Here is a 24,869-nt window from a genome sequence, read left to right on the forward strand (position 1 = left end):
CAACCAAAGACATGATGAAAGGTAGTTAAGAGCTGCTTTAGCCCCAGCAGATGCACTGATAATTGTATTATTAATAATAAAAGCATCTGGGATAAATTAAGCATGCCGTGACTCCGAGAGATCTGAAGAGAAAACAGAGGTTCTCAATGCACAGTACACAGTAGGCACCTCCACAGGAACAAGAGATAAGGACCTCTTGTTATCCTCCCCCAGTTAGTCCTCACATCTCCCAGAGCACATCACCAGCATTACCAGGAGAGGTGTGAGGATAAAGGGAGCCCAGTTAGCCTGGCACCTGGCAGGTCCAATGGGCTGCAGAAACAACACACTGGTTCACCCCCAAATCTCATACATGGGTCGAGAGTTGTCTAGGCTGCACGCTCACTCAGGCAATTATCCCGAAGAAGAAGCAAAGTGGAGATGAAGGGGTGAGGAATGAAGAGTGAGGAAGTAACAGAGACGTTGTGCTGTGCTAAGCCACTTCAGTCATGTCCGACTCTTTGGGACCCCATGGTCTGGAGCCCGCCAGACTCCTCCGTCCATGTGATTGTCCAGGCGAGAATACTGGAGTGGGTTGCCATGCCCTCTTCTAGGGTAACTTCCTGATCCAGGGATCAAACCCATGTCTCTTATGCCTCCTGCACTGGCAGGCAGGTTCTTGACCACTGAGCCACCAGGGAAGCCCCAAATAGAGGCACTGATAGCACCAAAAGGTAAAGACACTAATCAGCACTTATTAGGGACCTCGGGTTTACCCTGTTGGCTCTACCCACAGGACACTTATGTCCCATTTACTATTTGACCCAGAGAGACTAGGAAAGCGCCCTCTGGCTATTCCCCACCTTGGACAGAAGCTAGGGAAGGCCAGAGTTGTGTTGGAAGGCCATCAAAGCAGGTGAAACCGGGTAATCTGTTCAGTATGCCCCAGTGCCTGCTGCTACTGACGAGAGAAATACTAGATTCTGACTTTCCTGGGTGAGCTAACGGGGTGCACTTGCCAGAACCCACATTACTACGAGATTCAGAGATGGTTGAAGGCTTTCCCATCAGTTTGGAGAACCGTCTTTCCCGTAACTATGGAACTGCCACCTCTACCTTGAAGGTCGCTCCGAGTACCGAGTGACTTCCAGCCTACAGAGTCACCTCTTCCGGTGTAGCCACCAAGGCTTCTGTGAAACCTGCCCCACCGCCTTCCTCCACCAGTCCCAGCCCAGCCTCTTCATCAACCTCAAAGGGCCTGTGAGCAACAACCACGGGCCAAGTGTGGAAATATTAATAAATTAGAAACACAAGGCGTGACTCCAGTGTGCCCTTAGGAAGCTCACCGTCTTGTTTGGAGGTGCCTCTGAAGCATGGAGTTCACAAAGAATGATTAATTACAACACAAGGGATATTAGGGTTCACAGAACAGACACGCACTCTGGGCTGGCACTGTGATGACCGACTTCCTTGGGTCTGCCTAACAAGAGTTTTCTGTTTCCTTCTAGATCCGATCGTACATCTTTTTCCTTTAGTTTTACTCCAAGAAATAATCCTTCTGCCCTTTTGGCTTCGGTTCTCGTAGAGTTGGGATCCTCTTCTTCCTTCACCTAGAAAACCACACCTTCCCTCATGGCCTTACTAGGAAATGATTTTTAACTTCTGTAACATTCAGATATGTTCATCTGAAAGCTTTCTCTTTCCCCTCTCTGTCTGCACCTACTTGTTTTACTGATTCAGACTATTCAACCAGTGAGAAGAGACAGCATCTAATTATATTTTCTACCGAAACATTAACATGTTATTAATGCTTAGCAAATAAGAGAAGCAGTAGTGTCGTTATGTTTCTTCTTTTTTCACTCCCAGAGTTCACATGCGAAAAGAGATCTTAAAAGTATAGCATCCAAGTGCTTGGTCCATTAGACATATATTAGGTTGTTCTGCCCTCCTATACAAAGGTTCAGGCTTTTAAATGGGGCATGAAGCTATTAGCCATTACACATCTGCTGTGTTTTTTCTCTCCAACTTCAGTGGACTGGCACGCTAAGCTCTTGGCAAAACTTACATAAAAAACTGTTCTTTTCTCAACAATACATCTTGACCACCATAAACAAGCTATCATTCAGAAAGGCTCAATTATTTTTTATGCTCTCAAAAACCTGAGAGCCTCAGAAGAGTCCAGGTTCCCTTTCCTTACCTCTTGATCCCACACTACTTGAAGGTGCTGCCAGCCTCTCTAGCAAAAATCTTTCAGTCCAGTCAGGCTGGTCTCCTTAGGGCTCCTTGGAGATTCCAAGTCCCCTTATTCTAGTAATCACTAAATTTAAACCATCCATCGTGCATGCATGCTCAGCCGTGTCCTACTCCTTGCAACCCCATGGACTGCAGTCCACCAGGCTCCTCTGTTCATGCAATTTTCCAGGCAAGAATACTGGAGTGGGTTGCCATTTCCTACTCCAATCCACGGAAGCCTTGGTAATTCATGTCATCCCCCACAAATCTCTCTTGACCATAATAGATCTTGGTGATGACTCACCCTTTTGAATTTGGAATTTGCGAAGATCCAAAAATTTAACAGCGCCACACAGCATACGTATCACAAACCCAAATGGACACAAGAATGGACACTTTGTTTATATTAAATTAGATCAGCCTCTCCCTAGGAGCAGAATCTACAGGTTCTGTTCTTGGTATCACACACACAGGTACCACACCAAAGTATTCATAGCTTTTCCTTCCAGTGGAGTTTATGAGCTTCTTAGGGGCAGAGACTACTCCTGATATAACCCAGAACCCCTGTGATAGCAAACACTAAGAGCGCTGGGCACGCAGAAATACACAGTACATTGTCACTGACTGGCCCCATAGAGGGCTGGGAATGTGACCTGGTCAAACGGAGAGCAAAATCATACTCAAGCAAAAAAATCAGTGATAGAGTATTGAGAGTAAATGTGACCACATGGCCAATGTGAGTTTGAGGACTATAACAAACATGACCCTAGGGGGTCTTCCTAGAACAGACCCCCGGCCACGTCCTCTGCCTGCCTTTTGTCTGTAGAAAAATTTTAGTCAAAGAATAAATTTAATCAGAGAAGTGAGAAAATGCAGAAAGGAAAATAGTCAAGCAAAACAAAATAATAATATGTTAGCCATTAAACAAAGGCAAGGAACTTAGTTCTTCCTCAAGGGCTACAGATAACGCTGTCACCCATGCCCTTTGAGCTGTTTTGCAGACAATGAAACCCCCAGCAGGCGGAAGAAGGTAACTGTCTGCTGCCCACACGGATGCAGATCCTAGACCAATTGGAAGCAGAAGTTGATGATGCTGACTCGCCATGACTTCCTCATCGACCAATCAGAAGAGTGTTCACAAGCTGGCCACGCCCTACTTCTTGAACACTGTGAGACTCCTCAGTACCTCCTCTAGGGCGGACACACCATCTTGAGGGCATTAGCCCGCTGTGGCCCCCAATGTCTGGCAAAACAATCACGCTATTTCTTTCTCAGTTCAGTTCAGTCACTCAGTCGTGTCCGACCCTTTGCAACCCCATGAACCGCAGCACGCCAGGCCTCCCTGTCCATCACCAACTCCCGGAGTTCACCCAGACTCACGTCCATCGAGTCAGTGATGCCATCCAGCCATCTCATCCTCTGTCGTCCCCTTCTCCTCCTGCTCCCAATCCCTCCCAGCATCAGAGTCTTTTCCAATGAGTCAACTCTTTGCATGAGGTGGCCAAAGTACTGGAGTTTCAGCTTTAGCATCATTCCTTCCAAAGAACACCCAGGACTGATCTCCTTCAGAATGGACTGGTTGGATCTCCTTGCAGTCCAAGGGACTCTCAAGAGTCTTCTCCAACACCACACTTCAAAAGCATCAATTCTTCGGCGCTCAGCTTTCTTCACAGTCCAACTCTCACATCCATACATGACCACTGGAAAAACCATAGCCTTGACTAGACAGACCTTTGTTGGCAAAGTAATGTCTCTGCTTTTGAATATGCTATCTAGGTTGGTCATAACTTTCCTTCCAGGGAGTAAGCGTCTTTTAATTTCATGGCCGCAATCACCATCTGCAGTGATTTTGGAGCCCCCAAAAATAAAGTCTGACACTGTTTCCCCATCTATCTGCCACAGTGATAGGACCAGATGCCATGATCTTCGTTTTCTGAATGTTGAGCTTTAAGCCAACTTTTTCACTCTCCTCTTTCACTTTCATCAAGAGGCAAACTCCATCTTGGAGATTTAATCCAGCATTGGCGTATACAGGCCAAATTCTGGCCACAAGACTCAACAGAGACCCACTCTATACTCAGTTCCAGCAGAGGGGGTGTGTGGAGGACGAGGGGATGAATTGCATCACAAAACCTGTTCTCAGACAGCCTTGGGGATCATGTGAGAGGTCATCCTCCTGGAGATGAGGAATGAAGGGTTTCTCCTAACCAAAGCCGGAAGACCAGCGACTACACAAGGTGCACTTGGTCCTGACTCAGCCAGTTCTGCACCCTCTGCAGCTTTTCAGCTCCTGTTTCTCCTGAAGGAAGGGCCCACCGCTGCCTGGAGGCAGGGCATGAACCGTCGCTCAGAGGTCCCATCCCTGGTTAAGTGGAATGCACCTCATGTTGCTCTGATGATGTGTAACTCTGCTAACTGAAGGTCTACTGTAATTGTTTTCACTTCTCTATCTCACCTGTGCTAAAGGGAAGTGAAGTCAGTCAGTCATGTCCAACTATTTGTGACCCCATGGACTGTAGCTTACTAGGTTCCTCCGTCCATGGAATTCTCCAGGCAAGAGTACTGGAGTCGGTTGCCATTTCCTTCTCCAGGGGATCTTCCCAAACCAGGGATGGAACCCGGGTCTCCATCTGCAAGCAGATGACTTTACTGTCTGAGCCACCGGGGAAGCTTACCTGTGCTACCTGCAACAAATCCTAACACATCTTCTAAACCATTAGATTGGGCCACAGACAGTACAGTGTGGTGAGAGGAAAAGCTGAGTTCAAACAACTAAATCTGTAACTGAGCAGCTAAGATTTTTTTTCCTTTAAAAAGAATTGATGTTTTTGATTTTCTGACATTACCTTTCTAGCTCAGGTAATAACAAAGGAGTGCCTGGACAGGGTCACCAGGTTATTTTTGTAAACAAAAGTTCAGTGAGTGGCTCTGATAGGCCGGCAGACACTGTTCCAGGAATTACGGAAGAGCAGATGAATAAACTCTGTTTCTGGTCATAAGAATCTAGTAGTGAAAGTCCCTCAGTTGTGTCTGACTCTTTCTGACCCCACAACTAGATACAGTCCATGGAATTCTCCAGGCCAGAATACTGGAGTGGGTAGCCTTTCCCTTCTCCAGGGGATCTTCTGAACCCAGGGATCAAACTCAGGTCTCCCGCATCACAGGCAGATTCTTTACCAGCTGAGCCACAAGGGAAGCCCAAGAATACTGGAGTGGGTAGCCTAATCCTTCTCCAGTGGATCTTCCCAACCCAGGAATTGAACTGGGGTCTCCTGCATTGCAGGCAGATTCTTTACCAACTGAGCTATCAGGGAAGCTCCTTACTAGAATCTACTAAAATGATAAAAAGGGAACCCAAAAGGTCTAATAAAGAGAGAACATAATGGGCTATGGAATTTCAGAGCAGGGACAAATATCCTGAGTTTCCTTCAATGAGGAAATGGAATTAATAAAAAACCATATGTGTTTACAAAGCAATATCTAACGAATTTAGAAATTCATTTCAAAAGATGGCTACCTTCCACTTTAGAGCACCCTTTTGTGTTCACATTTTCTTCTTCTTCCACTTGATTGCCTACTGACAAAAGAATATGCTGACTTTTTTTTTTTTTGCAGAGGCTGATTTTTTTTAAGTTTTTCTCTGAAGAGCAAGTTTTCTTTGCCATCGTCCAAACACTGCTGCCACAGAGTAGATAATGAGAAACAATGTAATTTTGCATGTTGGGCACACGTTCTAGCTGCCAAAGCATTTGTGCAAATAACCATTTCAAGGGCTCTCATCTGGTCACCACAAAACCCCGAGGAGCACACAGGGGCCAAGGAACGGGTCCGGGGTGTGTGCGTGTGCGTGCGGTTATTATTGTTTCCCCGTGCTCGGAGTAATCTGAGACTCAGAGGAGCATGGTGAGTGACAGTGACAACTGGCATTTGTCAGATGCGACAGACAAAAAGAAAATTGCTGGCTAAGCCCTCCAATCTAAAATTACTTACAAATTATTACCCTTGAAAGCTCGTGTTCTCACTGATGTGTGTTCTCTTGCACAGCTACAGGCCCTGGGCAGCATCTGGGGGGCCAGGGGCCCCTTTTCTCCACATGTGCCCCTCATTCCCCCCTCAGAAACAGGTCGATCTCTCTCCTCTGATCCTCTCTTCCCAAAAAAAGGATCAAAAAGCAGCCTTTTGAGCTCCCATCCTTAAAAGTCAAAGCCACTGAGTTATGTCCTTCGAGAATATTTGGACTTTAAAACTCGATTATCTCCCTGCGGGCGACGTCTTTCTGCTGATAAACCCTTTGGGAGCAGCAGCCAGAAGGCAGAAGGATCTGGTGCTGGGCCACTGCTGCTGCCGTGTGTCCCCTCCGGCAATGGAGAAAGGGCCTCTGAGGTTTCCTTCAAGCTCCAGAGAAGGACAGAGAAGCTGGCGCTAATGCATCCCTGGAAGGAACTTCAGAGATGAGCAGTGACAGGTTCAATGAGCAGAGCAAGCCCACTGGACTCCCGGCGGGGCTGAGATCCAAAGGGAAAAGCAGTAGCTGGGAACCACCAGGGGCCTGAAAACGCCATCCCCAGCCCTCTCTGCAACCCCTCACATGCGCCCCTCTCCTGACCCGCTCTCAGACTGTGTGCTCAAGCCCCGTGGTGCTTCAGATCTGCCCCAAGTCCCGAGGCAGAACCCTCAAGCCCCACGAGCTTGACTCAGGCTGCTCCTTCCTCCATCTGAACACCCTGAGCGGGAAAAGTTGTTCTTACCTCGTAGTGGGCCACACGCTGAGATTCCGATATCAGCTGTGCGCTGCACACCTTGCAGTAACTGTCTGTAAATAAGTCCTGATCAATATCGGAGGACTTCATCAGGCTAAAAGAGAATCAACAGAAAAGAGAGATGAATCCACCGCCATGGTGTTTATGTAGGACACTAAGTGTGTGAAGAAGCCAGGAGCCTGGGACCAGATCCAACAATGGTCAGCCGGGGAGATCTCCCCCCACCTTCGGGGTAACCATGTCAGTCACCTTTAGAAAGTGCACAGTGGACCATTTTCTCGTAAATGGTTGAGAGTAACAGCTTGGCTGGTACTCTGAAAACCTGAAATCCAACTTTAGTTTTCTATGCATGACAAACCAGACTTACGTCTACTGTATTGCTGAGAATTTATGTGAGAAGATATCTTCAAAAATAATTTATATTACCAAAATACTGTAAGCACCCAATATAGCCAAGAGTAAGAACTAGGTTAAATGAATTTTGATACATCAGCTTGCTAGAATACTATATACCTCCCAAATCCAAACTCAGATCAAATGTTTTCATCGAATATTTAGTAAAGTAGGAAAACGTTTATCATTAACAGCAAAAGGCTTACAAACCAGTATGTACAGTATTATACTAATTTCTTTTAAAACATGTAGAGGTGTGCAGAAAAACATTCCAGGAAGTTTTAACAGAATGTTAATAGCAGCTGTCTTTGGGAGATTATAGATAATGACACGATTTTCTTTCTTCTTAAATTTTCTGCAATGAATATGAATTGCTTTTGTAGTACAATGAAACAGGTTAGCTTTGTCAAGAGCCTTGTACAAACTCAGTCACTCAGTCATGTCTGACTCTTTGTGACCCCATGGACTGTAGCCAGTCAGACTCCTCTGTCCATGGGGATTCTCCAGGCAAGAATGCTGGAGTGGGTTGCCACGTCCTCCTTTAAGGGATCTTCCCAACCCAGGGATCGAACCCAGGTCTCCCACATTATGGGCAGATTCTTTACCATCTGAGCCACCAGGGAAACCCCAAGGGGCTTTCAAGCAATATCAAATAGAGCTTTGAGTTCAACAGCTATTCTTGGGGGCTTCCCAGGTGGCAATAGTGGCAAAAAACCTCCTGCCGATGCAGGTTAGAAGTAAAAGACGTGGATTCGATCCCTGGGTCAGTCAGGAAGATCCCCTGGAGGAGGACACAGCAACCCACTCCCATATTCTTGCCTGGAGAATCCTGTAGACAGAGGAGCCTGGCAAGCTGCAGTCCTAGGGTCACAGAGTCAGACATGACTGAAGCGACTTAGCATGCATGCATGCACAGGTATACTTAGACAATTAAAAAATAAAATCAGGCTAAACTATTGCTTTCTTTTGCAAGCCTATATCTTATAAAGTGAGGAGCCCTCATGATTCCTACTGACTCGTCTACATGTAGGGCAGAGGAAATTCATAAAAATTATTTCTACCCCTCCACACCACAATTGAACCTGTAAAGGCAAACAAACATCCTCAGATTCCAAACTCTGAATTACAATGCAGCCAGGGACTTCCCTGGAGGTTCAGTGGTTAAGGCTCTGAGCTCCCAATTCAGGGCACACAAGTTCAATCCCTGGTTAGGGAACTAAGATCCCACATACTACACAGCATGGCAAAAACAATGCAGCCAAGGTTCACAAGTTTGTGCAAGTGATCTGACACAGAAATGTATTACATAGAATGTCACCACCCTGGAAATACACGCCTGCACATCATGAGGCTTTTCTCCAACCCAGAGTTTCACTTCCTCTTACCTCCTACCTGCCAGGCGAAGAGTAAGGATTCCGCCAGGTGCCAAGGCCAGAAAAGCCCAGATGGTAGGGTGGGGTGGGCCCCTGGAACTCAGCCTACTCCAACGCCCTCACTGTACACATGAAAGCCACACCCAAAGCCACATTGCTGATGCTCGGGCACTGGCCCAGCTTCCGTGGTTCCAATTCCCACTTTCCAGCTCCATCCCAGGTGGAATACGGCTTGCCAGCTGCATGATACAGATGAGTCACTAAGCCCTGTAGGTCTGTTTTCTTCCTATAAAAATTGAGAAAATACTATTTTCCATGCCTCCTTGGAGAATTGCAGAGAATACCAAAAGAGGAGAAGGTAATATAAACTGTAGAACTCCCTTTGTTTGACAGGGATCACTATCCTATTTTTAATGGCATACCAATGTTGGTAAGATATTGGGCAAGTCTTGATTAATGCAACAAATGAAAGATTGCCGTCCAATTGAAGATATTTTTACAAATCATCTAAATAGTTGGGTCGCTGAGCTTCTCTGGTGGTCCACTGGTTAAAAATCCAGCTGCCAATGCAGGGGACACAGATTCAACCCCTCATCTGGGAAGATTTCACGGGCCTCAGGGCAACCAAGTCCGTGAGCCACAACTACTGAGCTCTCTAGAGCCCATGCTCTGCAACAAAAGATGGCTCCCATCGCCACAACTAGAGAAAGCCCATGTGCAGCCACAAAGACCCTGCACAGCCAGAAATAAATACATAAATAAACAAAATTTAAAAAATAAATACATTTTAAACAAATAAATAAATAGCTGTGTCTCAAGAATAAAATATCTTCCTGAAACAAAAGGCTGCCTGCCTCAGCAACTCCAAAATCCCTTTCTACCTTGACTTTGGCTGCCATGGCCCGTGAGGACATTTGTATTAAGCAACTCAAAAGGATTCAGAGTTTCTGCTGCCAAGAGACAAGAGCACCTGTGGTTTCCAATGCCCCGAGTTTCGACAGTAATGCCGAGGAGTAAGGACGGGTGACTCTCACAGCTGAAATGGACCTGTTATTTCTGGAAGGATCATTCTGGGCAGACAGCCTGGTCAACCTGGAGTTTAGCACCTAGAGTGCCTGGAGGCGCTCTACCTCACATGACAACCTGCTCCAGAGTCTGGCAGCGCTAGTCTCTACACACTCTTTAGGTTGAATCAAAATCTGTGCCCTTGTACATTCCATTCATTGACTCGGTCTCTGGGAACGATACAGAATAATTCTACTCCCCTTTCTCATGAGGTCCCCTCCTTCAAGCACTGGAGATAGCTCTCTTCCATCTATTCCCAACCCCTGTCCTCCTTTATCATCTTGGTCTGTGTGTATCTTTTTATGGACCATCTTCAAAGGCAGCGCCAAGAACAGAATGAAACATTCCCAATATGTGGGCAGAGGATCACGAATCCAAATGACCCTCCGAAATATCTACTGTCATTTGCAACGGTCTGTATTCACAGCTTGGAATGCAAATGGAGAGGAGGCGCTTTGATGATGTGAAAATGTAGTACAACATTTTGAAATGTCAAATGGGAAAAGAAAACTTGGGAAGGTGTATTTTGAAGCCAAGCTCCTCTAAGCAGTTGTGTTTAAATATTATCATGTTCCCTGCTATTTCTAATAAAGAAGAGCACAAAAATAGATTCATGGGTGACCTGGTTAATAGGAATCTCCAGACTCACTGCATACTCCCTCCTCATTATACAACCGACTGCAGAAATCAAACAGTGTGAAAGGATATTCAAGGTACATGGAGGACCAAGTGGGGCCCGTAGGAGTCTGAGTCTCGGTAAAGCAGCTGTGCAGCAGAAATAGCTTTAAAGGCAGAATATAAAGTGTGTATACTAAAAAAAATAAATCAAAGGAAGAAGAGAATATCCTGGCTTTTTCCACTGTTTTATATAAGAATATTGACTTGAATAAGCCCACATGTAGGAAAAGGACCATAAAGACCCCCCCCCTCCGAAATTGACAAGGCCTGGAATAATTTAATTTTCAGTAGGAGACCATCAGGGAACAAGTATCAGTCTAGTCTATGCAGGAGGCCTTTTCTCCAAGAGAACTCTCTCTGTGTTAGTTACTTTCGATGACCAGAAGGTCTGATTTATGATTCAAAAAGTGGAATTCCCAAAGGGGAAACCTGCTACTTGCTCCCCTTCTTCAGGTTGTTTAGAAGAGGATCTTAGCTTCCCTAGCCTTCAGAAGTATAGGAGAGCTGGGAAGAAAAGGTAGGAAAACTTGAAGCTTTCCTTAGCCTTGTCCATGGTGCTGAATCATCGCTAGAGCTGCAACAGAGCTGGACCGTTGATCACTTACTGACCAATCCTACTGGCCCAGAGCCAATGCATGGTGACCCCCAACTCTAAGAACATGCTGACTGTACTGGACTCTGAGGCACTGGGACATTGTGATGGAGGAGAAAAAAGTAAGGAAAGGAAGGAGAGAAGGAGTTTGATTTCCAAGACTTGAAACTGTCCTGAACAAAAGCTTTCTCAGTATTCCCCATCCTGGCACATTTCAAAGCAAACATTGAAGGTTTGAAGAACTTCAACTCTTTACCATTCACAGAGGAAAGTGCTACCTGTATTTTAGGAAAATCAAGGCCCAGAGTAGAACTGGAGGCAATATTAGAACAGGAACGTGGTCAGATTCTTCTGTGCTAGCCCAGGTCTCTATAAAGCAACAGACCTACTTAAACATGTATCAGTGACAGTGGAAGGTGCAGAGGTGGAGCTGAGGGTAATAAAAAAAAGAAAATACAGAGGGGGAGCTTCTATTTATTCAATAATGGTTTGGAGGGGGGAGCTTCCCTGGGGGCCCAGTGGTTAAGAATCCCCCTTCCAATAAAGGAGACTTGGATTTGATCCCTGGCTGGGGAATTAAGATCCCACATGCTTGGGGTAATGAAGCCTGTGCACTGCAACTAGTGAGCCCACGGGCCACAGCAAGGGAAGCCCAGAATCTGCACACCACAACTAGAGAAAGCCCAGGCACTGCAACGAAGACACAGCACAGCCCAAACTTAAAAATAACCAAATAATGGTGATTGAGCATCCGCTATGTATCAGGATGACATCAGGATAAAAGAAGGCACATTTCCTGTCTTCCAAATCTTTCTGAGCTATTTAATGAGAAGACAGATACCCACCAAATACCTAAAACACAAGCAGCAAGTATAATGGGCTGGTTTAAAAAAAAAAAAAAAAAAGCTACAGGATTTAAAGAGATGGGAAGAATCTTAAAGAACTCTCCCAGTTCTATTAGAGTTGAAAATTTGAGAACTGATAGGATTAGAGTGAAGGGAAATGGGTTCCAGCTCGAGCTAATTCTTTTCCCTGGCACGGGGGGCGGGGGGGGGGGGTGGAAATCTTGCTATCAGTCGGCGTAAGACACATCCGAAGGGCACTGGCGGGGCTAATTCAGGATTATGCAGCATAAGGGGAGGAGGCAGTACAACGCAAGAAGAGAAGGGGACACCAAGCTGAAGGTCCAGATGGAAGGAGGAGAGGCAGGTCCCAACGCATTGCTCATGGTGCCGTGGATGGCCTTTTTCAGGATTTCCAATCAAAGGCAGATAAGGAAACCTTCCTTTCTGACTCTTCCTGCTCCTCGAGAGCAGATTTGAGAAACACAGGCTGAAAACCCAAAGAAACCGGAGGCTTGGTAGCCAAGATTGATATTCTTCATTCCATTCCATTTCTAATAATGCTAAAATAGCTTCTGTCTCAAAAATCCCCAAACCTATGCAGGGCTCTTTAGAGGGAAACAAGACATTAGTTCAGATGCAGGTTTGGTCCCTCGCCAACTAGGTCTGTGAGCAAGTTATATATCCTCCTTGAGCGCTGTTTTCCTCATTTGTGAAATGGGGTAAACATTCTCCCAGGATTATTGTGATGACTGGAGAAGATGTAGATGGAAAACATCTAACAAAGACTCTGACATATGGCAGACACTCAAAAACAGATATTATCACCACCGTTACAAATGTTATTATTTTTGTATTATCGTTATTCTTATTTTCAGGAAGGAGGCTGTAAATATTGAACCAGAGAAATAAATAGAACCACCTTCAAGAGTAAGGGGGAAGATGACACCGTCAGTGTGCTAAAAATCATACCCTTTATTGCCATCACAGGCTTTTTGTTGTATATTAATATCATCCACCAAAATGTCTTGTTTTCACTGAATTCCACTGGCAGCTGATACTGGTGCTGGATGCCTGTGAAGACCTCATACTTCCTGAATGCTTCAAATCTCCTCTTGTTGTCAGTAGGCACTGACAGTCACAGATGGAGCATTTTGCTAAGAAGTGCGTCCCACCCTCTCCCTTGCCCACTTGCACTCTTCCTGCTGTGACCTGCTCCCAGGGGGACATAAAGGAAGAACACACCACCTAAAGGCTGGACACAGACCAACTTTCTGCATGCACGGCCACTCACTGGAGCAGCTCTATGATAGCCAACAGCCATCATGATCCCCTGGGTGACACCTCTCTGTCCCTGGCCCTTGGAGAGAGACACCTTCAGCTCGGTGATCCCCACCTTTGGGTATCTCATCACAGATTTGGGCATTTTCACTCCAAAGCTCATCTGTAAGGTCTAACAACCTAATCTACTCCTTCACCTACTCTCCTCCCTCACTAGTCCTTTAAAAAAGAGGATTTAAGGGGCTTCCATAGTGGTCCAGGGGCTAAGACTTCATGCTCCAAATGCAGGGGGCCCAGGTTCGATCCCTGGTCAGGGAGCTAGATCCCACATGCTTCAGCTAAAGATGAAGATGTCACAGTTAAGACTTGGTACAACCAAATAAATTAATATTTTTTTTAAATAAGATTTAAGACTCATGGTAATTTCAACCAAATAATTACTCTCGCCCTTAGGGGCAGATTTCTGCATTTCTCAGACTGCCAATCCATATGACTTTGTGAACTCATCAGTATCAGTTCAGTTCAGTTGCGCAGTCATGTCCGACTCTTTTCAGCCCTGTGAACCACAGCACGCCAGGCCTCCCTGTCCATCACCAACTCCCGGAGTTCACCCAAACCCATGTCTATTGAGTCAGTGATGCCATCCAAACATCTCATCCTCTCTTGTCCCCTTCTCCTCCTGCCTTCAATCTTTCCCAGAATCAGGGTCTTTTCAAATGAGTCAGCTCTTCGCATCAGGTGGCCAAAGTATTGGAGTTTCAGCTTTAGCATCAGTCCCTCCAATGAATACCCAGGACTGATTTCCTTTACGATAGACTGGTTGGATCTCCTTACACTCCAAGGGACTCTCAAGAGTCTTCTCCAACACCACGGTTCAGAAGCATCAATTCTTCTGTGCTCAGCTTTCTTTATGGTCCAACTCTCACATCTATACATGACCACAGGAAAAACCATAGCCTTGACTAGACAGACCTTTGTTGGCAAAGTAATGTCTGTTTTTGAATATGCTGTCTAGGTTGGCCATAACTTTCCTTCCAAGGAGTAAGCGTCTTTTAATTTCATGGCTGCAATCACCATGTGCAGTGATTTTGGAGCCCCCCAAAAACTAAAGTCAGCCACTGTTTCCACTGTTTCCCCATCTATTTGCCATGAAGTGATGGAACTGGATGCCATGATCTGTTTTCTGAATGTTGAGCTCTAAGCCATCAGTATCAGGGGCTGTGTCTAAAACAACTCCTCAGTGTTGGACGCTTGTGAAGCTCTAGACCCAGAAGGAATAAAGAGGTGTACTATGATTAGAATATTAGGTGGGGCTCCTGAGCTGGGCTTAGTGCTAAGGGCCTTCCCACCTGACTTCATTCTTCCAAGAGGCAGGTAGAGTCATCCTTCTCACTGACCAGTTGAGAACCTAAGGTGAGGATGGAGTAAACAGGCCTGTAAGCGGCAGTCAGGTACCAAGGCCGGGCTGACTCTGTGTCCACCGGCTCAGCCCCCATCCTGACTGCCTCCCCGTGGCGGAATTTAGCACAGCGAGCCCTTCAGTCTGTTCCCTACTGCCCATCTAAGGAGCCACCATTTAAAAAAATATGAAAATGAAAGGCAGACACCCTGCCCAGAATTCATGTGGACAGATCCTAGGGAGCCTCGACTATCCAGGTGAAATCTGGGAAGCTGGAAGTGACCTCAGGGCCCAGATGCTCTTCTCTGCGTTTATTGGAATCAAACTCGGAGGCAGGGCCTTCTTCCCATTCATTCTGCCTGCCTGACCATCTATAGTCTGACTCACCCTGAAATTTGGTACCTACTCCTGCTCTCCCTGCTTGGCCTGACAGCCTGCAAAACCACCCTCCATCCAGTCTGGCTGGCTCTTCTTAATCCAGCCAAGACCCTCTATGGCATGCCACGTGCCCGCCCCTGGCAAAGCACTGGGCTACCGCGGCCACCACTCTGGGCGGCTCTGCCCCCAGTGCCCAGTGTGGGAAGACTGGACTCCTCCTGTCTCTTTCAACTTTGACAAGCTGAATGGGTGACTGAAAATGCCACCAATTAAAATGAAACTGCCTCTGGTTGTGAATCTGAAACAGCCAGGAGGCATGCCACTGCCGTTTAAAATCAGCCACTTTTTTAAAAAAGATTTTTTATGTGGGTCATTTTTAAAGTCTTTTATTGAATTTGTTACAATATTGCTTCTGCTGTTTGAGTCTTTGATGGCAAGGCATGTGGGACCTTAGCTCCCCGACCAGGGATTGAACCCACACCTCCTGCATTGGAGGACGAAGTCTTAACCGCCAGGGAAGTCCCCCAAATCAGACACATTTTAAAATTAAAATTATTAATATTGAAAAGGCTACTGAAATGGTTCCTGTTTTGTTTCACCAAAATTGGAAGGGATCAAAGTCTGCTCAGAGGAGGAAAGGTGTAAGGATCGGGGCTGGGTCATTCTCAGCACAAAACAAATAAGCCTTGGCCTCCTTCTTTGTGAAAAAGGGCCCAAATTGGAGCCCACCTTGGTCTTCTTGTGACTGGGTCTTGATCTTTGCTCCACCCCCTTCAGGCCCTGCCACTGTCCTTCTGGAGCACAGAAAATACCTTCCCCACTCGCCTTCCTGGCCCTCAGAAAACTAAGATTTGGAGACAAACACACCAGTTTATAAACACCTCCTCAGTGACTCCCCAATTCCCTCCAGTGCCTCTAGGGACCAGGAACCCGTACGGACAGGCCGGGTCTGTCTCGTCCCTTCACACCTCCCTCTGCATGGGTTGGGGGATGCAAGACTAGTTGCCATGACAGCAGATCAAGCAGCCTTAGAAGAAGAAGAAAAAAAAAAACATGGAAAGTGCTCCAGAAATGGACGCATATTGGACTTTCATGAAACAATGCCCAAGGCAGAAATGGGGCAGAGAGCACACAACTGAAGCCACCACCTGGGACCAGCTCCCAGGGTCTGGAGAGCCTGCACACTCACCTTCCATTCACCACACACCCCCAGGAGGCTGAGCTATGGACCTGGAACCTCTGTGAAGTGGCTGAGATCAGGACAAATGTCAGATACAACCAGGCTGAAGAACCTGAGGGTTCCCTGTTTCTTGGGATGAAGCCCTCTCTGCTGACTGGCTGCTATCCCTCTCCCCTTCCTGGTGATGCTCAGAGGCAAGAGTGTGGTGGTCCAGGTCCCTTCATTAACCATCCACAGGCAGGTGAAAGCTCTGGTTTCCAGCCAAAGTTTGCATCTGCATCTGCCAGAGGGGGAGGAATAAACTGAGGTAGAATCACCACATGAATGAGGGCGCACAACACCCGAGGATGGAAGAACCGTGGCAATCGGAAGTTTACACAAAAAGGTGGGTCAAAGAGCACCTACCTGAGATCCATTCTACAAAGGCAAAAACTAAACTAAAAATAGATACCCCTTTAGCATCCATGCAGAGAAGACACAACTCTTCTCTGTTGCGGGGGGAAGGCGGTGCGGCAGGGTGGGAGGAACCCCTCACACCACTCTCTTCTGCTTGGCATCGCCAGGAGCTGCAAGGCTGACTCATACCCCTTTTGATGGCACCATTTTCTTCACTTGTAAAATCGGCCTCCGTGATCCTGACTCAGAGGCGTTTGCCTCTGCTGGGCCCACACGCCTTACTGCAGGCCCCGGGCCGTGGAACTGTATCTGTCATTCTTGTGCACGTACTGCCCGGGGCTGGCTGAGGACACCCAGAGCAGTGAGTAGCAAACAAGCCCCCAGCCTGGGCCAGCCTCTGAGGACACACACACGTGTGCCTGCTCCCTGGCCACTTGTCCCTCTCCGACCCCCTATGCCCTGTCAGGACGTGTGAGTTTGGAATGTAGACTCCAGCAGGCTCTGCAGAGCCCAAGGCTCCCAAGGACTCCAGCCCCTCAGACTTGCCATGGCATTTACTGGACAGCCTCTGCCCGAGCCAGCATCTCCTACAGCCTCACTCAGATCCCCCTTAATCATCACCTGGGTTTTGCTGAGCATTTGCTATGTGCTGGGGTCGCCCTAGGCACGGGCAGTGCCACAGAGAACAGCTCCTCCAAGGCTCTGATCTCTCAAGAATGTTCGCACACGGGACTCACTGCATGCCATTCTGCAGAAACAAACCCAGAATCCCTATCTCCTCGCACATAAATAAAATACCCATACCAGCTAGTAAGCGGTGGCTGGCTCTCTCACTCATGTCACTTGAGAGGCTTAACCTTCCTGCTGAGGTTTCAATGTTGGTCCTTCATCTCCAGCAAGCGGTAGAGACAGGGGATGTGGGCAGAGGTGGGGCTGACAGGTGGTCCAGAGGGTGGGAGACCTTCTGTCCGGGTTTCCTAGGGGGCCCTGTGCGAGGCCTCTGCAGGGACGGCCTGAGGAGTCCGGCAGGACCAGGTAGGGAGCCCAGCTGCGCCCAGCTGACGGGTCTGAGGGGACTGGCAGGGCACTTGTGTCAGAAGAAACACCATTTGCTGATACAAATGAACCTATTTACAAAGCAAATGGACTTATTTACAAAGAAAATGAACTTATTTACCTTACTTTGCTAACAAAGGTCCATCTAGTCAAAGCTTTGATTTTTCCAATAGTCATGTATGGATATAAGACTTGGACTATAAAGAAAGCTGTTGCTGCAACTGCTAAGTCGCTTCAGTCGTGTCCCACTCTATGTAACCCCATAGACAGCAGCCCATCAGGCTCCCCTGCCCCTGGGATTCTCCAGGCAAGAACACTGGAGTGGGTTGCCATTTCCTTCTCCAATACATGAAATTGAAGAGTGAAAGTGAAGTCGCTCAGTCAGGTCCGACTCTTAGTGACCCTATGGACTGCAGCCTACCAGGCTCCTCCACCCATGGGATTTCCCAGGCAAGAGTACTGGAGTGGGGTGCCATTGCCTTCTCCAAAAAAAGCTGAGCACCGAAGAATGGATGCTTTTGAACTGTGGTGTTGGAGAAGACTCTTGAGAGTCCTTTGGACTGCAAGGAGATCCAACCAGTCTATCCTAAAGGAAATCAGTCCTGAATATTTATTGGAAGGACTGATGCTGAAGCTGAAATGACAACACTTTGGCCACCTGATGCAAAGAACTGATTCATTGGAAAAGACCCTGATGCTGGGAAATACTGAAGGTGGAAGAAGGGGACAACAGAGGATGAGATGGTTAGATGGCATCACTGACTCAACAGACATGAGTTTTAGTAAACTCTGGGAGTTGGTGATGGACAGGGAGGTCTGGCGTGCTGCAGTTCATGGGGTCGCAAAGAGTCAGACACAACTGAACTGAACTGAACTGAACACAGACTCACAGACTTAGAGAAAGAACTTTTGGCTCCCGGGGGTGGGGGAAGGATGGGGGAAGGGATAGTTAAAGAGTTTGGGACTGACATGTACACACTGCTATATTTAAAATGGATAACCAGGGCTTCCCAGGCATCCCAGTGGTTAAGAATCTGCCTTGTAATGCAGGGGACGAGGGTTTGCCCTGTCCAGGAAGACTGTAGCCAAGCCCATAAGCTTGTGCTCTAGAGCCGGAGAGCCACAATTACTGAAACCCACGTGCTCTAGAGACTGTGCTCTGCAACAGGAGAGGCCACGGCAAGGAGAGGCCACACTTTGCAACCAGAAAGCAGGCCCTGCTTGCTGCATCTAGAGAAAGCCTGCACGCAGCAAGGCAGACCCAGTGAAGTCAAAAATAAATAAAATATCTGAAATGGATAAGCCACAATGGCACAAGGAACTCTGTTCAATGTTATGTGGCAGGCTAGATGGGAAGGGCGTTTGGGGGAGAATGGAGGCATGTATGCATATGGTTGGGTTGCTTTGCTGTGTGCCTAAAACTATCACAACATTGTTAATCAGCTATACTGCAACATAAAATTTTAAAAAAGAAGAAGAAAAGTCATTTTCTTTCATAGAGTATGAATGGGTAAACTCCCACGCACCTGCCAGTCACAGGGGGCCAGGGGCATTTTCTTTCTCTTTCTGCCCCATCAGAGGGGAGACACGGCGGGGTGGGTGGAGTACTTGGATTTTCCCTTGGTTCATCCCTTCAAATCAGAGCAAACACAGAGCCTCTGTCTTGGGAGGAAAGCCAAAGATAGACAGAAAAAAATAAATCACCAAGCCACAAAGAGTAGGAGAGGGGAGGAGAAAGTACAGGGGAGAAGAACACGCCCTTTATGTTTTCTGTTGCCTGTTCCATCAAACTAAAACGCTGCGCGCCCAGGTGGAAAAGCCACGCAGGTCTCAAAGCCCAGGCTCCACCCTGCCCCCACCCTTGACTTGAAAGAAGCAAAGCAACGTGGCTTCTTCATTTCCTGGGGTGCCAGCTGCCTGGGTGGAGCAGGCGCACCCTTAAAACAGGTGGATTTTCTTAACAAGCTGCAAGACCAACACGAGCTGGCTTTCAAACAGTCGATCCAAGCCTTCACAAACACAGTTCATAAATAAGTATTCCATTACTGTAACTTGTTTATGTGATTTATCTTCACAAGATCGTCACTGTTCTGCCCCTACTGAACCAGACAGATTGAGGGCAGCTCTGAATGCAACCATCACAGCTGGGGCTTGGAGGCACAGTTGTGCACCTGTAACCTACTGCAGAGGAGGACAGAGCCGGACTGAGCTGAGCTGCTGCAGGGGAAACGATCGCTCTTATCTTCATCTGCACTCCGACAATGCAGTGTGGCTGTCCATCAGCTAGCCAGCAGGCAATCTCAGCCCCGTTTCCCTGCTCCCCTAGCCTGCTTAACTTGCGTTGGCTTCTCAGAGGATTGCTCTTTGGTCTTGATTTCTGTGCTGTTTTTCCTAAAATCAGCAGAATTGTAGAGCCCATGTAGTAGTGTCTGGAGTGGCCAAGATGGAAAGACGCAGGGATAAAAATGTCACGGAGGCAGGGGCTACCCATCCACAAACGGACAAAAGCCTGCCTGTGGGTCTACCCGTTTTGTGGTTCTTCAATCAGAACGTCTCTTCCCATCTGAGAGTTGGCTTGAGATCTTGTGCCGTTTCTTGCCTTGGGATGCAGTCAGAAGTAGCGAAAATGAGGATAGCTTAGGGAATTCAGCTATCAGGGGAAGATAAGTATAAAAAGGTATGTGTGCTATGCTCCTGATGATAAAGGGATTGGTAAAAATGAAAATGTCTCTATCGTGTGTTGGTGAAGGTATGGCCACATGGAGTCTTTCATCCATTTTTTGATAGGAGGAACAGTTTAGCATAATCTAATCAAGCTAAGCACTCTAGCAACTGCGCTCCTAGTCGACAGGATAGAACTATTCTCACTCAATGAGAACACGAGGTATGTAAAGGATGATGATGGTAGCATTGTTCAAATACCAAACCTGCAATCACCCTGGCACGCATCTGCCAGAGCGGAAGGAACTAACTGGGGCAGAATCGCAAAGTGAATGATGGCCCACATCATCCCAGAGTATGGACGAACCATGGCAATTGAATGTTTACACAAAAAAGTGGGTCAAAGAGCACTTACCTGAAATCCTTTCTACAAAGTCAAAAGCCAAACTAAAAATAGATATACTTTTAGGATCCGTGTGGAGAAGACACAACTCTGAAAATGTCTGGCAAAATGTGAGGATCAGATTCAGGATGGTGATTAGCATAGAAAGGCAGGAGAAGGGAGTCATGTGACTGGATGCAAGTTGTTGCAAGATCTTCACTTTTCTGTGGAAGGTGTCGTCGGGAGTGGGGAATCACTCTGTTATTAAAGATGGGCAATGATAGTGATGATGGTGGTAGATACAGACAGATAGATGGTGATGCTAGATAAAAAGATAATAAATGGATGCATGGCTAGACAGACAGAGGACTAATAGCTAAAAGACAGAGGGATGGATAGACAGTAGATAGCCTCTATGCACCAATGATGAGAAAGAATGTTTTAGAAACAATTCTCCACACTTTCTGTAACACAGACATAGCTGTACTTTTTCTTTATCCCCAACCACAAAAAACAACTGAATTTGGCATCCTCTCTGGCAGTTAGTGTTCCTTAGTACTAGTTCTGGCCAATACAATCTCGGACAAAAGCAGTGTGTACCCTTGGAGACTGGCTCTAGAAATCCTGCACGTGGTCTTGAGCCTGCTCTTGCACCTGAGGGTTGGGTACACCTGCCCTGGTCCCCCTGCCTCACATTAAAGAAGTGAAACCTCTGAAAGCCTGAGTTTCTGAATGACCACGTGGACTGGAACCCCACTCCCCAACCCCAGTTGCCCACTGGATGTTCCACAGTGGAGAAATAAACTTCTGATGCACTAAGTCACTATGATCCTAGGGTTTACCTAGTACAACCCGAACTAACTCAACTCAAACACAGGTACCACGGGCATGGCTGGAAAACAGTTACCCAGAAGCATGCTTTTTATCAGTTAAACCTCTTATGTGCTGGCATTAGACAGCCCAGACCTCTGGAGTATGCTTACTCAGGCCAGTACCAATCGCTTCCTCATTTGAACAGATGTGGTGCTTTTATGGTGTCTGGAATCAAGCAATTCATGGAGAAGTAGAGCATCATTTGAGGACAAGGTCTAAGTCCTGGTTCATTGACCAGAAGGGCCTTTTCCTGTATGTTAACTAGGAGCCCCTTTCAAATATCAGCAGCACTAGGAAGGCCACCCTTGTTCTGTCCTGCGAGCAGCGAGTTCATCCTCCTCATGCCTGGCACGCCAGCACTGTCTTGTGCAATCTGCTCTGCCATCTTGTTGGCGGGGGGGACACCGAGCAGATGGTCATGACCACTGGGATGCCAGGTAATGAGCAAGTGCCTCACATCAGAGGATCAGGGCCTTGTCACCCCGCCAGAAACGACAGCTTGGCCGTCTGGCATCAGCCCTGATGTTGGGGAGACGCTCCCAGCTCACCACTCCAGCTCCTAATGTAGTGACACTTTCAGATTCTTGCCCCGAATCAATTCTTCTTGCCTTTTCAGCTGAGTTGAGCAGGGCATGGGTGGTTTCCAGGAATGAAACCATATTAACATAGATCCATCACTTGGCTGACGAGTCTGGCTTTGGGGAACAGATCCTGGGCTCAGTGATACTCTCCTAAGGACAAGCCCCCTCCCCATCTATTCTGCTTTCGTCATACCCCTGCCCCAAGCCTGGCAGTGAACTGTCAGCCCCTCCACCCAACTTGTCCACGCATACCAGACTGACCTTAAATCAGCGCCCCCATCCAGCCCCCCTCCGACCTGTCTTCCCCACCTGCTGTAAGAGGGGTGGGGCTACCTAGCGGAAGAGCAGGTCAGCGTTTGAATGCGCTGGCAAGGAGACAAGGAAATGTGAACACTGGGCAGGTAGCAGAAGAGGGCTGGCTGCAAGGTGAGGAAGGGCAGACACCAAGGGGAACGGGACCCAGCAACCCAGAACTGAGTGGACTGGAGACAGTGTAAGACCGCATCCCACAGCGGAGACAGGAAGGAAATCGCAACCCTAGAAAGGACCTGGAGGACCACCTGCCCTATCCTCCATGCTCACAGAGAGGAGGAGACACCCAGGAAAATAATGGGACTTACCCCTACCCACCTCCCATGAGTAAAGGCAAACTAGGGATCCCCAACTCCTATGGTAGCATCCTTTCCCTACACATCCCCTCTCCATCCAGAATGTTCACTGTCTTCCTTTTAGCAATCTTTCTGAGCAGGGAGGAACCAAAGCCACTCTTTTAAATTAGGGGGGAAATCAAACTCTTGTGGGAGCCTGCAATACAGAGATGCCCAACAAAGACCACCTTCCAAGCTGGTCCCTGGGAGGCATATGAGAGGAGCTGCAAAGAGGAGGAGGGACACTGGGTGGGGGACCTCACCCCGCCCGCCCCCCCCCCCGCCCCCGCCACTGTCAGGCTCTCAGATTGCCCAGGTGAGTATTCTGTCAAAAATGAAAGCACTGTATCCGGGACCTGTGAGCCATGCCGATGTCAGGTTAGAGCACTAAGGAGGCTTAAGGACCGATTCCACCTACACTGGCCATGCATCCCTGTCTCAAACAGCAATTCTGAGTCCTCACAGCAAGAGTAACAGGCCATCCTCCCAAGTCAATGGGCTGTGACCTGCTTAATGATCAAGCAGTCAGGACACCCAGTGAAATGTATACTTGGATCTTCCTGGGCTGGATGGGGACACACAAGGTCTGGACACCCTTTCAGGGAAGACTTTCCCACCCCACCCCCCTTGCTGGGACTGGGGTTGGCCTTTGGGATCAGCTGTATGCCCTTTGGGAACAGCTTCAGCTGCAGAGTCACTGGTCCAAGGTCACCCTCCTAGCCAGGGTGGCCCATGCCTAGGGGTCGATGGATGCAAAGATAAAGAGAACAGCCACTGGGGCTTAGTACGGAGCAACTCACACTCTTGGTGTCAACCAGACCCCCTCAGGACCAGCAAGGTTACGGCACCAGCTTCCTGCTTCTGCCCCTTCCTTCCACCAGGCCCATCCTGGGTGCTTCTCCTGCTAAACACCCCGAGCGCTAAACCCTGTAGAGTTCGCCTCATGGCAAATTGCTTCTCTTTTGCCTCCAGGGAAGCAAACCTCACACCATAGCCTCACTGTGGACCCCACTTTGAAACAGAGCAGGACCCTACAGTCCATGTCCTCTGCCTGCCTTTTGCCTGTGGAAAGCTTTAGTCAAATAAGATTAATCAGAGAAATGAGAACATACAAAAACAGAGGAAAACAAAGGAGATCAAATAATAATGACGTAGTCATTAAGCACAGACAAGGACTTTTAGCTCCTTCTCAGGGGCTGTAGATAATATTCTGAGCCATATCCTGTGAGCTGTCTTATAGATACTGAAATCCCCACCAAGTGGAAGAAGTTAACTACATGATGACCACACTGGACCCTTCCCGCCCCCAGTTGCCAGCTGAACAAAAGCGAACTTTCCCCTTCACCAACCTGGCCTGTTTATTGGCTTTTGAGCAGCGAGCAGCTGGACTCACCACACACTCTTTTGGAAACAACCTAATCAGAAATTCAGTGTGTTGTTATTAGGTTGCTCATTCATGTCCAGCTCTTTGCGACCCCATAGACTGTAGCCCGCCAGGTTCCTCTGTCCATGGAATTCTCCAGGCAAGAACACTGGAGTGGACAGCCATTTACTTCTCCAGGGGATCTTCCCAACCCAGGGAATGAACCCAGGTCTCTCGCATTGCAGGCAGCTGCTTTACCATCTGAGCCACCCAGAGACCTGATCAATTCCCCAAGCCCCGGAACTCTTCCAGGAGCCCATCGAGTCATCCCCAGAGTAATATTCGTGCAACCTGAAGCCAAGCATTGTCTCTAGTAATGCTGAATCCTCAGACAGGCTCAGTACAACTTACTAACATGCAAAAAAGGAGAAAGCTGCTAGTGCTGAATCCCATTTTTCAGCCCTTTGATCTGCGGTCTCCACAGGGGTTACAGTTACTCTCACACCATCTGACTAGAACTGATGCTTCTAAGTTCTATAATGTCAAATAAGTCATATTTCAGTAACACTTCCTACCCACTGCTAAAAATATTGTTTCTTCCCACACAGCTATTTCTTTTTTTTTTTTTTTTTTTTTGGGGGGGGGGGGGCCTGGCCTGCTTGCGCCGCGACATGGCGTTAGGATCGGGGCTCTGGCAACTCCCTGCGAGCGGCCAGCCTCACACAGCCAATTCCCGGAGTTCGAGAATTAACCAGGCT

The 24,869-nt window shown here is 47.6% G+C and overlaps 1 protein-coding gene across 11 annotated transcripts in view; it reads right to left on the reverse strand.

The window, feature by feature from the left end:
- The window catches only part of ZMAT4 (zinc finger matrin-type 4), a 377,855-nt gene that overhangs the window by 294,383 nt on the left and 58,603 nt on the right, over positions 1-24,869 (reverse strand). For all 11 annotated transcript variants that reach the window (XM_086379836.1, XM_086379828.1, XM_086379827.1 and 8 more), the window contains one exon: positions 6,960-7,065. In XM_086379836.1, the coding sequence (XP_086235962.1) occupies positions 6,960-7,061 (102 nt within the window). In that variant the 5' untranslated portion in view covers positions 7,062-7,065. Of the gene's footprint in view, positions 1-6,959; positions 7,066-24,869 lie in introns of those variants that run through there.

This window comes from Bos grunniens, chromosome 27, assembly GCF_055505025.1.
Source record: "Bos grunniens cultivar Pamir isolate PY7600 chromosome 27, Bosgru_T2T1.0, whole genome shotgun sequence".
Classification (NCBI taxonomy): Eukaryota; Metazoa; Chordata; class Mammalia; order Artiodactyla; family Bovidae; genus Bos; species Bos grunniens.